Genomic DNA, 14382 nt, shown 5'->3' on the forward strand with positions numbered 1-14382 from the left:
ACTCATTTCAATATGTATCCTATGTAACAAACAAGAAAAAGAAAAGAAAATTATTTAATATTAAAGCATGGGTTTCATGCTCATTTTTTATGGTCTTCTAAATGCTTGTTCTTCATGCTTCTAGGGTTTGCTAGGTCTTAGGGTTTATTTTCATGAGTCAAAGAAGTCAACATCATATTTATAAGTCCCTTCCAAGCAATTTGGAATTATAAAAATAATTATGTTTGAGTCTAGAAACTCCTTGAATCTCCAAGAGTACAAGTCGGCCTTGGGAACATCAAGTCGGCCTAAAGGAGGGAATTCGACCCCTTGAGAAAGCTATATAAAGAACAATTTGACCTCATTTGGAGACACACCCACACACAAGTTCGATCTATCAAGAAAGCGTTCTATCTGCTTTTGGGTTCTATCTCTCTAGCACATGCAAAATTTTAGGGTTTTTTGGCTGCAGTAAGAGGCTGAAGTTGTAGGATCGAGTTGTAGTAGGACGAGGTGCAACATATTGTAGCTGGGAGGAAGGAAACTCTATCTAGACCTCGTTGACCTTAGGAAGCGCTGGCTTGCTGTTGGAAGATCTCACGAGGAGGCTGAATTAGGGTTTCCTCAGAATCTGCAAGACTGAAATTGCAGGGTCGAAGTTGCAGTATTGACGCTGGCAGGTCGAAATTGCAGGGTCGAAGTTACAGTATTGACGTTGGCAAGTCGAAATTGCAGTGTGTAGCAGTATTGTGTAGAATCAAGGAAGGAAAAGAGGAAGGGCTGACTTGGTACTAGGAGAAGGACTTTGTCTAGGGATTGGGTCTTTGTATCTCATTTGAAGCAGATTCTTGGAAGAGACAAGCTTCTGGGTTATCCCTTTGGAGGGGTTTTGCCTTGGCTGAGAGCCTATATCTGTGTCCTCTATTGTTGTTGCTCTTCTTGATTGTTAATTTTAGGTATGTTATATGCTTAGAGCAATTTATTTCAATTTTCATAGTTAGCTCAATATCTTTTCCAGACTAGCAATCACATCAGTATTAAAGTAAACTGCAGATAGAACATAAACATAAATCGCAGAAGACAAGCCAAGACAAGAGGACACAAGATGTGGCACTAGCCAGGGACAAACCCCAATGTGGGGAACCCTTGATCAATTCTTCTTTTATGTTCTTCAATAGTTCAGCAAATAGAGAGAGATAGAGATAGTACATTTATAACAGAAGTCAACACTCTGACTTTCTATATCTACATGAGATCAGCTGAAGACATGCTGCTTCAATTGATTCTCCAAGGTGATTGCTTCACCTATCATAGTGTTGCATCTCGTCACTGTGCTGCACCTAGTCACTGAGCTGCTCCCATCACTGAGTTGCTCCCATCACCATGCTGCAACTCATCATCATGCTGCACCTCACTATCATGTTGTACTTCTTCGTCTCGTTGCTGTACCCAAATATCACTGCGCTGTTCTCAACATCATTGATGTCACCTACATCATGTTAGTCCTTGAAACAATCAACAACTCAAAGACCAAGAGAGGTTCCAACGCTGCCACTGATTAGTTCAGCCCTTAAAGTTCTATGCTGCTGGCTATGGTCTGCGGCCTAGCTCAGCAGCAAGATAGGTTTACACACAACACCCAAATATTACTGCCTTTGAACAACAGTGTGTCTTCCAATCTTATCTAGAGAGATCATTTTAGACAGAATTGATTGACCTTCTCTTTGAGGCTGCACCAGACCTTAGATCAACCTTATTAAGCACATCAAATCCCACGTTGTCTAGGCTCCTTCTTGCTGTAGATTACAGGTCTTTATTTTGTTGTGGCTAGGTGTCTACTCTCTATAGACTATGGATCAGAGCTTCTTTCGGACAACAGATAGGAGCTCCTCTGGGCTATGGATTTGGCCTCTCTTTGCTGCGTTTAAGCCTCCTTTGAATGTGGTCAGATTTCCCCACCATTGCAGCTAGATGTACTGTTGATAGGGCTCTCCTTCAACTGCAGTTATCTTCTTCTTTACAACGGATTAGTGACCTTTAGATGACTACGTCTTACTCTCCTCTAGGACTGAGTATAGGAGCCTTCTAGGATAGTGGATTGTAGCTCTCCTTAAACAACGTATGAGAATCTAATTACTGCACAATCAAGGACCTTCATGGATTGTGTATTGAGCCTCCTTTTAACTGTGACTTAGGGCATCTTATAGCTGCATTTAGAACCTCCTTTCTCTGCGGAATTAAGTCTCTTCTAGATTGCGTATAAGTGTCTCCCCTTGCTGCATCAGATCATCATTGACTGTGGTCAAGGGCACCTTGAAATGCTACGGCTAGGGCACCCTTAAATGCTACGACTAGAAGTTTCCTCTAGTTGCATATAGAACCCTGATTATTGCGGCTAGGGCATCATCCTTACTGCGGCTAGGGCATCATCTTTACTGCGGCTAGAGCATCATCCTTACTGCGGCTAGGGCATACTCTTAGTGTCTATCCTCCACCAAAACCCAAAGACGTGGAGAGGAGGAGATCACATGAAGAGTGTGTGTGTCTAAATGACTTGAAGACCTTTTCTTATTATAGTAAAACGTTGAGGTTGAATAGACATGATTGTTGGGCTTTTGAGCCTACATAAGTTGTTGGCCGACTTTGATAATTTTTCCATAATCAAAATAAATTCGTATCTCCATAAATACTTATCGGAATCGGATGATATTTAGATCAATCCTACACCTCTTGATGAGAGGAATCTAGGAAAAATATCAGTGGTCACAAGTAAGGTGATCCACATGGAGTTTGGCCCTAGTTGCCAATTTTAACACTCCCTCTCAACTAGGGAGAACTCCATCTGTTGATCCATATGTCCGATTGTACTATCTCTACCATCAGTGCCTTGCACTGCTCTGCTCTGTTCTGATCTGCTGAGCTCTGCTCTGCTTTGCTGAACCATGAAGAAGAAGAATTGATCGAGAATGTCTCATACCATTCTCTACTGACCTGAAGTTAGTTTTATTGATCCCAAATGAATACACAAGAGAGTGTCTCAAACCACTCATACTGATCCCAGATCAGTTTCATTGATCCCAGATCAATGTCAAAAGCGAGTGTCTCAAACCACTCATACTGATCCCAGATTAGTTTCATTGATCCCACATCAAATCAGGTCATCCTAGCATACGGAGTACGGTAGATATAGTGATGCGTCGATTGATAGTACTACTATGGTCCCTATCCTCATTTCCCTGCTCATTGATTAGATGAGAGGTACTTCCCATGAGTCCCAGACTGCATGGGTAGGATGCCTTGACAGGAGAACGAATCATCCTGTCAGTGGATGCCACAAAGAACGAATCATCCTAGCCCACAGGAGAACGAATCATCCTGTTCCACGGTCGCCACAGAGAACGAATCATCTTGGCCCATAGTAGAACGAATCATCCTGTCCACTGTCGCCATGGAGAATGAATCATCCTGGCCTACAGGAGAACTAATCACCCTGTTCCATAGTTGCCATAGAGAACAAATCATCCTGGCCCACATGAGAACTAATCATCCTGTTCATAACACACCACCAGGGGAGGGTGAGTCACCCTGTGGTCGTATGTTGCTCCAGTAAGTACCCCAGAGCTCCTAGAGCTCAATGCATGCAACATGCAGGACCCTTATAAGAAGGTCTTTCAACGACTTCAAGTTGTTCGGGAAAGTCACAGATTTGACCTTTCCACGGGGCTTTGACAAAATGTCTGCGACTTGTACATCAGTCTGGAGCCTCCTCGCTCATCGACTTACCATATTGCAAATAAGGCAGTATCTGATGTCCATTTGCTGGAGCGATCATCGAATACGAGATTCCTCAATAATCGAATCCCTCCTCTGGTTGTCACAGAGAATCACAGTGATATTCATCATGTGTACAAACAGCTCACTTGAGAGCTTCCGCAACCATGCAGCTTCACACGAGATCATACTCGTCGCTATGTATTCGGTCTCGGTGATGCTTATAGCAACCGACTTCTGCTTCCTGCTCAGCCATGATATCAAAGCAGAATCCAAAGAGAATCAACACTCAATAGTGCTCTTGAGATCCTCCACACTTCCTGCCTACTCAGCATTCGAATAATAATGCAGTTTCATATTTCCGGCAGTGTATCTCAATCCATGAGAGATTATGCCCTGAAGATATCTCAGAAGATTCTTGGCACCAATCCAGTGAGGCTCAACCAAATATGAGCTCACCATGCTAACTGCTAGACATATGTCAGGAAGGAATTTCACCAAGAACATCAACGCGAAGGAGTTTATGAAACTCAGAGGCATTTCCCAAATATGGTCCGACATTACTACCATATAACTTTTGAAAGTTAAGATCCTCGAGGTAGTCACAACCTACAGGCTTGTAGTTTATCATTCCACATTCAGAATCCAACTCCCTCTTTCTTCTGCAAATGAGAGGGTCAACACCTGTCAGAAATAGGTCTTCCTCATAAGGTGTCGGTATGAGAGGTCTATCATCCACAACCTTCGGGTAATGGTTTGGATCGGTTTCACTCCTAGTGAATCTCAACTTCATCAGATAGCTTTCAATCCTCTCATACTACGCCCGGGGTGTTTTGCTTCAAGCCATAGAGGGCTTTCTTCCACCTGCATATGTGAGATTCCTGATCATCAATCTCAAACCCCTCGCGTTGTTCCAAACCTGTGGACCTACTACATGAGGGGAATGGTCCCCTTGTAAGATTTTCTTTGGTACATCTCAAACATGTACTTTCATGCTCTTTTTGAATTCAGGCATCCCTGTCACCATCTGACTCACAGACCTCCGAAGCTATGTGTCAATGGACATGGTCCCCAGTGGACTTCCTGCAACTTGATACAACCCTGAACTCAAAAACATCTTTGAAAATTCTATTTTCAAACACGTACCTTTCCATTGATGAGTACCAACTCGTAACCTTTGACTTCCATTGCAAAAGTGGACACCAGGTTCTTGCGATCAGGTACAAAAGAGCTTCTGTAAATGAATCGAGTTACCCTCATTCAATTGAGAGTTAACATTCCCTACACCCTTTCCAGGATAGGTGGCATTGGCTCCAAGTATAATCCCACGATTTTTTCCATCTCTACCAAATTAGAGAGTGCACCCATCTATCTGATGGAGTGCCTTGAAGCACTACAATCTATAAGTCAGATTCCCAAAGAATCTGAAGGAGAGGGCCAATACAAGAAACGCTTATTTATCTTATCAGAAATAACATTTGATTCTTCATACCTGGGGTTCCTTGCTTTCTATGAAGAGTCGGCCATTTCCTTGATGACCTGCATTACCTGTCATTCCTTTGATCATTGAAGATGTCCCTGTTGTTATCATCATCAAGTGATGTGTCCCTGCCATTCAGACACTCCTTCGCATAGTGGCCGAACTAGTTATCTGCCTTTGCTTGCACCTGAGATCGGGTCTTCCAATGAAGTGATCTTTAGGTAGGCCATATTCCGCTGCGCCATTTTGATAATATTCTCTGCTTCGACTTCACCCTTGGTGAATTTGAAGAGGGATGAGGAATCCACTGATGCTTTTGTCTTTTCCCAACTGTCTTCGGTGATTGCTTTTTCACTCTTGCTTGGGCATTGTCTTCACCTCAACTTTGATACCATGTTAATTTTAAGTATGTTCTATGCTTAGAGCAATTTATTTCAATTTTCACAGTTAGCTCAATATCTTTTCCAGATTAGCAATCACATTAGCATTAAAGTAAACTGCAGATAGAACATAAACATAAATCGCAGAAGACAAGCCAAGACAAGAGGACACAAGATGTGGTGCTAGCTAGGGACAAACCCCAATGTGGGGAAACCCTTGATCAATTCTTCTTTTATGTTCTTCAATAGTTCAGCAGATAGAGAGAGATAGAGATAGTACATTTACAACAGAAGTCAACACTTTGACTTTCTATATCTACATGAGATCAGTTGAAGACATGCTGCTTCAACTGATTCTCCAAGGTGATTGCTTCACCTATCATAGTGTTGCATCTCGTCACTGTGCTGCACCTAGTCACTGAGCTGCTCCCATCACCATGCTGCAACTCATCATCATGCTGCACCTCACTATCATGTTGTTCGTCATCGTCTCGGTGCTGTATCCAAATATCACTGAGCTGTTCTCAACATCAATGATGTCACCTACATCATGTTAGTCCTTGAAACAGTCAACAACTCAAAGACCAAGAGAGGTTCCAGCACTGCCATTGATTAGTTCAGCCCTTAAAGTTCTATGCTGCTGGCTATGGCCTGCGGCCTAGCTCAGCAGCAAGATAGGTTTACACACAGCACCCAAATATTACTGCCTTTGAACAGCAGTGTGTCTTCCAATCTTATCCAGAGAGATCATTTTAGACAGACTTGATTGACCTTCTCTTTGAGGCTGCACCAGACCTTAGATCAGCCTTATTAAGCACAGTCAAATCCCACGTTGTCTAGGCTCCTTCTTGCTGTAGATTACAGGTCTTTATTTTGCTGTGGCTAGGTCTCTATAGACTGTGGATCAGAGCTTCTTTCGGACAGCAGATAGGAGCTCCTCTGGGCTATGGATCTGGCCTCTCTTTGCTGCGTTTAGGCCTCCTTTGAATGCAGTCAGATTTCCCCACCATTGCAGCTAGATTTACTGTTGATAGGGCTCTCCTTCAACTGCAGTTATCTTCTTCTTTACAGCAGATTAGTGACCTTTAGATGACTGCGTCTTACTCTCCTCTAGGACTGAGTATAGGAGCCTTCTAGGACAGTGGATTGTAGCTCTCCTTAAACAGCATATGAGAATCTAATTACTGCATAATTAAGGACCTTCATGGACTGTGTATTGAGCCTCCTTTTAACTGTGACTTAGGGCATCTTATAGCTGCATTTAGAACCTCCGTTCTCTGTGGAATTAAGTCTCTTCTAGACTGCATATAAGTGCCCCCCCTTGCTGCATCAGATCATCATTGACTGCGGTCAAGGGCACCTTTAAATGCTACGGCTAGGGCACCCATAAATGCTATGACTAGAAGTTTCCTCTAGTTGCATATAGAACCCTCAATACTGCAGCTAGGGCATCATCTTTACTGCGGCTAGGGCATACTCTTAGTGTCTCTCCTCCACCAAAACCCAAAGACATGGAGAGGAGGAGATGACATGAAGAGTGTGTGTGTCTAAATGACTTGAAGACCTTTTCTTTTTATAGTAAAACATTGAGGTTGAATAGACATGACTGTTGGGCTTCTGAGCCTACATAAGTTGCTGGCCAACTTTGATAATTTTTCCATAATCAAAATAAATTCATATCTCCATAAATACTTATCGGAATCGGATGATCTTTAGATCAATCCTACACCTCTCGATGAGAGGAATCTAGGAAATATATCAGTGGTCACAAGTAAGGTGATCCACATGGAGTTTGGCCCTAGTTGCCACTTTTTACATTGATATTGTTTGATGAAAAGATCTAACTAAAGAACATAAAGAAATTAATTAAGATTCACTAGCAAATATCAAGGTTAAGAGAAAATAAGATTAATAATCTGCCATTTTTACATTTTCTAACAGTTGGGAACTTATACTACAATCTTGAAGTACAATTCATTGAGTTTAATTGGCAAGGACAACACTTCAAATTATATGGTGTTGAAGCTTCCACTCTCAAGAAGATGCAAAAGCACATATGAACCTCACCAACACTCAAAGCATGAACAATGTCAAACTCTTAAAAACAGATAAACTTCATTTCACCATGTAGACATGCCCAACTAGAGAAAATCTTGTTTCCTATGCTTTGAGGGCAAAGCATTCCTTGATGTTGATTTTACTGGGGCAATGCTTAGAACAAACTTCTCACACAGATAACAATTATTAGCAGTAGCATCTTACATCATTAAAATACAGTATTAATAAAATTCATTCATAAGCATGAAAGAGCAGAGAAAATTGCAGTAGAAATAACCAAGAAACCATGAGACAAGAGACATAGAAATTAGGCCTGAGGCCAGGGCGAAATCCACAAGGGGAAAGCTAATATATCTTTCCTCATGTGAGAGAGAGAGTTCCAGATTCACCAATACATCAGAATTAACCATACCAAGATAATAACCAAACCATCAACCAAGAACATGATCAAGTACCATGACAAATACACATTCCTGAAATTTTGGCCCTCCTGTAATTTCGCTGGATCAAAGATAGACGAGATAAGTTCATTTTCAAATGAGGAGAGATTATCTCCTTTATATAGCCTTCAAGATGGGTTGAATAGGTGCCTCTTAGGGGCCCAGCTGACCTAAATAAAAGTGAGGCCGACTTTGAAGATTTTGGAGGCAACAATAAAATTTAAATTTTCAATTTCTTTTCAAGGTGAAAATAACCATGGCTACCATAATTTCTAACACTTGAAAGGGCAGCAATGTTATAGACATAATGGAACATAACAAATGCTAGTTAACTAGTTAGTGACAGACATGTCTTATTGAAAAGACACTTCCATTAGTGGAAAGGCACCCTGCTTAGGTATTTATAATGGGGGCCTCATTGTAATATTCATCATTCTATCAATTTATCAAAAAATACATATACACAGTTATAAATAATTCCGTCTTCAATATACAAGTAGAATCTGTTTGCTACGATGACAAGCCTTGACCGAAATGTTGTTACAACTTCAGATGGGCCTTTATGCTTCTGCACATTTGTGCCTTTTAATACTTCATGTTGATAATGTTTCTAGGTATGTGAGAAATACATTAATTAGTTGAGAATTGTCTTCTAAACAAGCAAACGTTGTTGAGTGTTGAAAAACCTAAACAGAGAAAGCTTGCTCATATGGTTTGTGGCAAATGCTTTTTCTGAAATCTTACTTTTGCAAACTCTGGTTTTTGGTGTTTGTAGTAAGATATGATTCTGTACGTAATATATTGGTCAGAAATGTTCCAAGTCAGAACAGGACCTTGAAACGCAGGTAAGTTGCGTAACGTGTACCATCTGTATAATTTCATTGCTATTGGTTACATAAAATTATTTTAGCAAGAATATTCATCTGATAATACATTTTCACAGCCTCTCTTCATGGTTTTGGCCTTAAAGATTGCTGCTTATGTTTATCTTGGTTATTCACATGTGCTAAATATTTAGATGAATTTACATGTTTCAAGTGCACCGTTGAAATGCTTGTTACCAGGTATTACCTTGTTGAGCGAGCCAAGGATGCAGATATTGTCGGTATTGTTGTTGGTACACTCGGTATTGGTAGGCTTCTTACAACTTTTCTTTGACTGTGCCAATGTTAATGATGATCTCTTACATCAGCAAACTCTGAAGTCAATACTTCCAAGTGATTGTATCTGCTTTTGTTCATCTAAACGGTGATAAAATCCCAGTTTACCATCATTATATATGACTTCTGGTTTAAGGGTGATATGTGGGCTTGTGTACAATAAAACTTTGGGATATAGCTTGTTTGTTGCTAAGATGTTTTCTTTCATTGGAAATGTTCAAAATTGGTATATTGTTTGAAACTTTTTTGGTTTTAGTAAACTCAATACATGTCAAGATGAAAAGCAAGTTTTAGTTTCAAGAATCATTAACTCGACTCTCGAGGCTTTCATACAGCTGCATATTATGAGTTATTGGGATTAGTCTCAGCTTTTAATTTCATTTATTAGTCAGACTGTCTAAACTCTTATGCCCTATTCATCCCCATAATAGGATCAGCCTATTTTGTGTACGGATTTCAGTGAATGCCATAGAACAATTTCTTGTACATGTGAAACTATAAATAGAGAAAAGTTTGCTTTGACTGTTCGGAAAATGGTATAAGTTTAATTCTGTACACCAGGCAGTTAAGGTGTTTGGTCATGCAAAGATTACTAGCATGTTGGGGAGAGATAGATAGATAGAGAGAGCTTCTGTGAATGTATGAACAGGAGAACAGGGTGTTACACAGAGATATGAACAGCTGAGGGGGCTATGACATCTGGCCAAGGTTGGATCCAAGGCTATCGAGGAGGGTGCACTAAGGCATCCTAGTGGGATCTCAGGTACAGTGGAAAGAGGAATATTGCCAACTAGAGATAAAGAAGATGATGCATGGGTGTATGTATGGTGTAATTGTTGGATCAGTCTCCTTTAGAGATTCTGCCTCTATACTTTGAGGATCTAAATGGGTCAGTTAGGTCCATAGTTCCATTGAATGACAAACTTGAAGGTGTTGCATATTTAGATCCCAAAGCTTGAGAAGAATGGCTGCTGTTACCTCCCACACCATGCGAGGTCCTGTTACCCACCAAAATGCGTTACCCCAGAGGATACGACTTTTCTCCTATTTTGGACAGCCAGCCAGCCAGCAGCCCCTGAGATTCACTTCAGAATCATGATATGCCATGTGCCTCACCATTTGCTTCCACCACATACCTCTCATTATTTGGCATTTCCTCTTGGATGAAGGTGGGTTACTTTTCAAAAGGTACTTAGATCACTTTGCAATCGGGTGCCAATATTTGTTTGTTTTGGGCATTTAGTGTGGATAAAGGGGTGATCTGGAAGATTGACCGATTTGGACTGTAAATCTATTCTCACCTTACTAGGGGGGTTAATTCTTAGCCCTAGTCCAGTGAGACCTCCTTTGAGGCCTTGGGGCACTACATGGAAGATCCAGATTGATATAGCATGTTCTTTCTCCCTTACACCATACTAGACACTTTCTATGTTACATTACAAACCCCATATATATCATCTATGTTCTTCGGGTCTAACTTGTCATTGATTCATTTGGATTTTGCACCCTCTTATCGACATCCTTAAGTAGAGTCGGCAAACATTGCCTTGGAGGTTGATGTTGAGGTTGTCATTGATGCCAAAGGTTCAGCTATGCTATGATCAAGAACGAAGCAGGCATTCATTGTGTTGCATGATAGAGGTGTAAAGATTAATCATGAGCAGAACAAATTGTTGAAGTTGGAGGAACCCTGTGGTTCTAATCTTATATCAAAGATTGAGGACATGGTTATTGTTGCTACAGAAACTAGCAGGCCTTGTGAATAGGCAAAAGCTAGAGAATCCACCATGGGAATTCCACCAAAACTTGAGCACCTCTAGAGGATACACAATAAAAGATTTTTATCGAAGTGAAACTAAAAAATTCCTCCTCTATTGGAATTCGCACCAAGCCCTAGACATAGTTCCACCAAGTTTCTGGGACGTGGGGACAGTGGAGTGGGGAAACATGGGAGTGGCCTATGCAAAAGCTCGCCACCAATTTTTAGGAAACGTGGGAGTGGCCTATGCAAAAGCTCCCCACCAATTTTTAGGAAACGTGGGGGGACGTCGGGGTCTTTAACACAAGGGACCCCGACAAAAATAGTAAAATACTAAAAAATTATAAATATATCATTGAAATTTTATAATTTAATTGTCTTTATCATTATATAACACTTACATCATGAAGGATAAATTGATGAATCATATAACTGAAACAAATTTAAAACAAAAAGCATGATACAATCATACATGCAATTGTAACATTGTACAATGAAAATAAAAGTTTAAACGTTCCAACTGTGAATACTGAATATTGAAATAAAAGTCAAGTCTGATACATCAAGATTCAATTTTTTATATAGTCAAGACTAATATATCATATATCAAGATTCAAAACAAACTAAAGTCTACAACTGAAGTCCGAAATAGAAAAGCAGATAACATAAGAACATATCAAATGACAAATGGCCATAATTGCTCAAGGTAATGCCCCGCTAGTATCTGCATCCAGCGATTGCATGAATAAATCAAGATCAACCATGTCAACATCTGAATCAGAATCACTTGCAAGTTGCTTCTCAAACATGCTAAGTGGCACACCAACCAACCCCATCTGTGTCCCATCAAGTCCCTCCACCATATCTACCTGTGCATCATCCTTTGGATCAACATCCCATTGTGTTGTTGGTCCCTTCAAATATGAAATAACCAAAAAATCCCTTCCCCCCATCGATTCATAGTATATTTATAATATTTTATAATTTTTTTTAGGGGTTATTATTATTATTATTATTCTTCTTCTTCTTCTAATGATTTGACCTTGATTTTTTTGGAAACGCGAGAATCATTTCCTCTTTTGGGAGGAAACGTGCCCCCTTCGAGTTTCCTCGCGTTTCTGTTTTGTGGGAACGTGGAGAAATGTTCCCTAGACGTCCCCACGTCCTCGGAGCGCAAGGAAGTGCGGGGATGCGTTTCCCAAGTGGGGGGACGCGTCCCCATGGAACATTGGCTCTAGATGAGCCTCCTTATCCTTAAAGGGATGAAGAAAAGGAGGAAAACATGTGGAGGAAATTTAAGGTGACCACCAAGGGACAAGACTAGTGCCTAGACCATTGGGAGGTTGGAGTCATGGGAACTTTGATTTGATCAAATTGCCCTTCAAGGAGGCCTAAAGAGGAAGCCCTAACTACCCCTTCAAGCATTTACCCTCTTCAATTCAAGTTAATGGAGTTTCATGGATTAAATATAATTAATATCCACTAGGAACATTCTTTTCACATTATCAATGAATAACACATGCAAAATTCTCAAGATTACAATTTTAGAACAATATTTAATAACTAGGGCACAAATTTCATCAAGAGACAATATTCCATGCATTAGACATTAGCAAAATCAGAAATATACCATTAAAGAGCACTTACAAGACAATGTGAAGTATATCCATCCATCAACAAGACATTAGAGGCTCCAAGAAAGATAGCGAAAAAGATCCAAACATCAAAATTCATCCATAACATCCAAAATCCTCTCCAAATTGCAGGTCTGAAATCTCTAATGAGGTATGTGAAAATCCCAAGTGTGATGGTTTGAGATGAGACTAGGTCTCATCTATTTATACAAGTGTTATGAGTTCAAATTACAAATGATAAAGCCCCTTTACATGCCTAATGTGCTAAGTAACCCACCCATGGTTACAAGCCAACCATGATAGCTTTTTAAAATTATTCTATCTCTCTTCTAAGCCCACGCAAGGTTGACATCATGCATGCGTGGAGGCCTAGAGGGGCAGCATTGAGGCCCCTTGTGCTAAAAATATGGGAGAGGGCCTCAAAAATCATGATGAAGAGGGTGATACCCTCCTTATGCTGCAAAACATCTTCGGGACCCCTATTTTGGGTTTGGGGCTCCGAAATGGGTCTCACAGGTCTCCAAGTGGCTCAAACTCAAGTCGATGCTCCATCAATGAGGGTAGAAGATGACACATGCACTCCCATGTCTCCTTAGGAAAGACATAAACTCCTCTGGGCCTTGGATCAACTGCTAAGTGTTGGGTGCAATGTGTAGCCGGCTGGGGCAATGTGGTCCATGTGCATCATCATTTCAAGTAACTGGGGCACGAACAAGAATATGGTGGTGCTGAAGAGGCCAATGGTGTGGCAGTCAATGCTCTGCATGAATGGAGACCCATGGCTCTCAATGCTCACCCTACAAATGCCATTGTGATCCTTTCGAGGGCTTGGTGTAGGAATTTACAGGTAAGTTCCTCAGAAAGAACACAAAAGGACACCGCTCACAACCAGATCACAGATCAATACACCAGTATTTTTGACGTGGTTTAAACCCTCAAAGAGGGAAACAGTCCACGGCTGCGCCAACGTGGCTACTACAGGCAATTTATTAATCAAAGAATGAAAATTTACATAAGCTTCTCTCATGCACGGATTACCCGAACAATGACCCTCCATGCGCTTTAAATAGAACTCATGGACCAATCGGGTGTCAAGCCACGGATCAAGTGTCGGTAATACCGAGGAGAGAATGAACCGTCGGATCACTACATATCGTGACCGTCGGATTGTAAGTTACAATATGTTACAACGGTAAAGAAACACACTTTACCTAACTCTATACCTAACTCTAAACTAGACCAAGTTGTACTTAACTATTTCCTATGTGTCGGAATATCCTAACATCCCCCCTTAAGAACAACTTGGGATAGGATTGAAGGATTTACAAATATGACACAATAGGCGAAGGAAGGAGGCACTAGAGCCTATCCTCCCTTAGTGACAACTTCCTGAACTCCAAGCATATATCGAAGTTTAGTGAACTTCGCCTCTGTGAGAGCCTTTGTGAAGATGTCTGCAACCTGATCATCTGTTGAACAATATTGCACTTCAAGAACATTGTCATGAATGAGCTTTCTAATGAGTGCATGTGTAGTTCAATGTGTTTGCTGCGCTGATGCTGGACTGGATCTTTGCAAGCTGAATGGCACTTTGGATATATTACACCAAAGTGTGGTTTGTATGCTGCTGCTCAAAGCCGAACTCATAAAGGAATCATGACGAAGCCACCAAGCTTCCTTACTAGCTTCCACGCACCACGATACTCTGCTCTGCTGACGAC

The 14382-nt window shown here is 40.9% G+C and overlaps 1 protein-coding gene across 2 annotated transcripts in view; it reads left to right on the forward strand.

Annotated features, from left to right (window-relative positions):
- LOC149197567 (diphthamide synthesis DPH2 family protein) overlaps positions 1-14382 on the forward strand; it is a 299511-nt gene that overhangs the window by 137497 nt on the left and 147632 nt on the right. For both annotated transcript variants that reach the window (XM_089405897.1, XM_089405898.1), the window contains 2 exons: positions 8884-8953; positions 9173-9240. In XM_089405897.1, coding sequence (XP_089262023.1) covers positions 8884-8953; positions 9173-9240 — 138 coding nt within the window. The remainder of the gene's footprint in view (positions 1-8883; positions 8954-9172; positions 9241-14382) is intronic.

The sequence above is a fragment of the Pinus tabuliformis genome, chromosome 2_2 (assembly GCF_031772625.1).
Source record: "Pinus tabuliformis cultivar Carrire ecotype Pingquan chromosome 2_2, CPIR1, whole genome shotgun sequence".
Taxonomy (NCBI): domain Eukaryota; kingdom Viridiplantae; phylum Streptophyta; class Pinopsida; order Pinales; family Pinaceae; genus Pinus; species Pinus tabuliformis.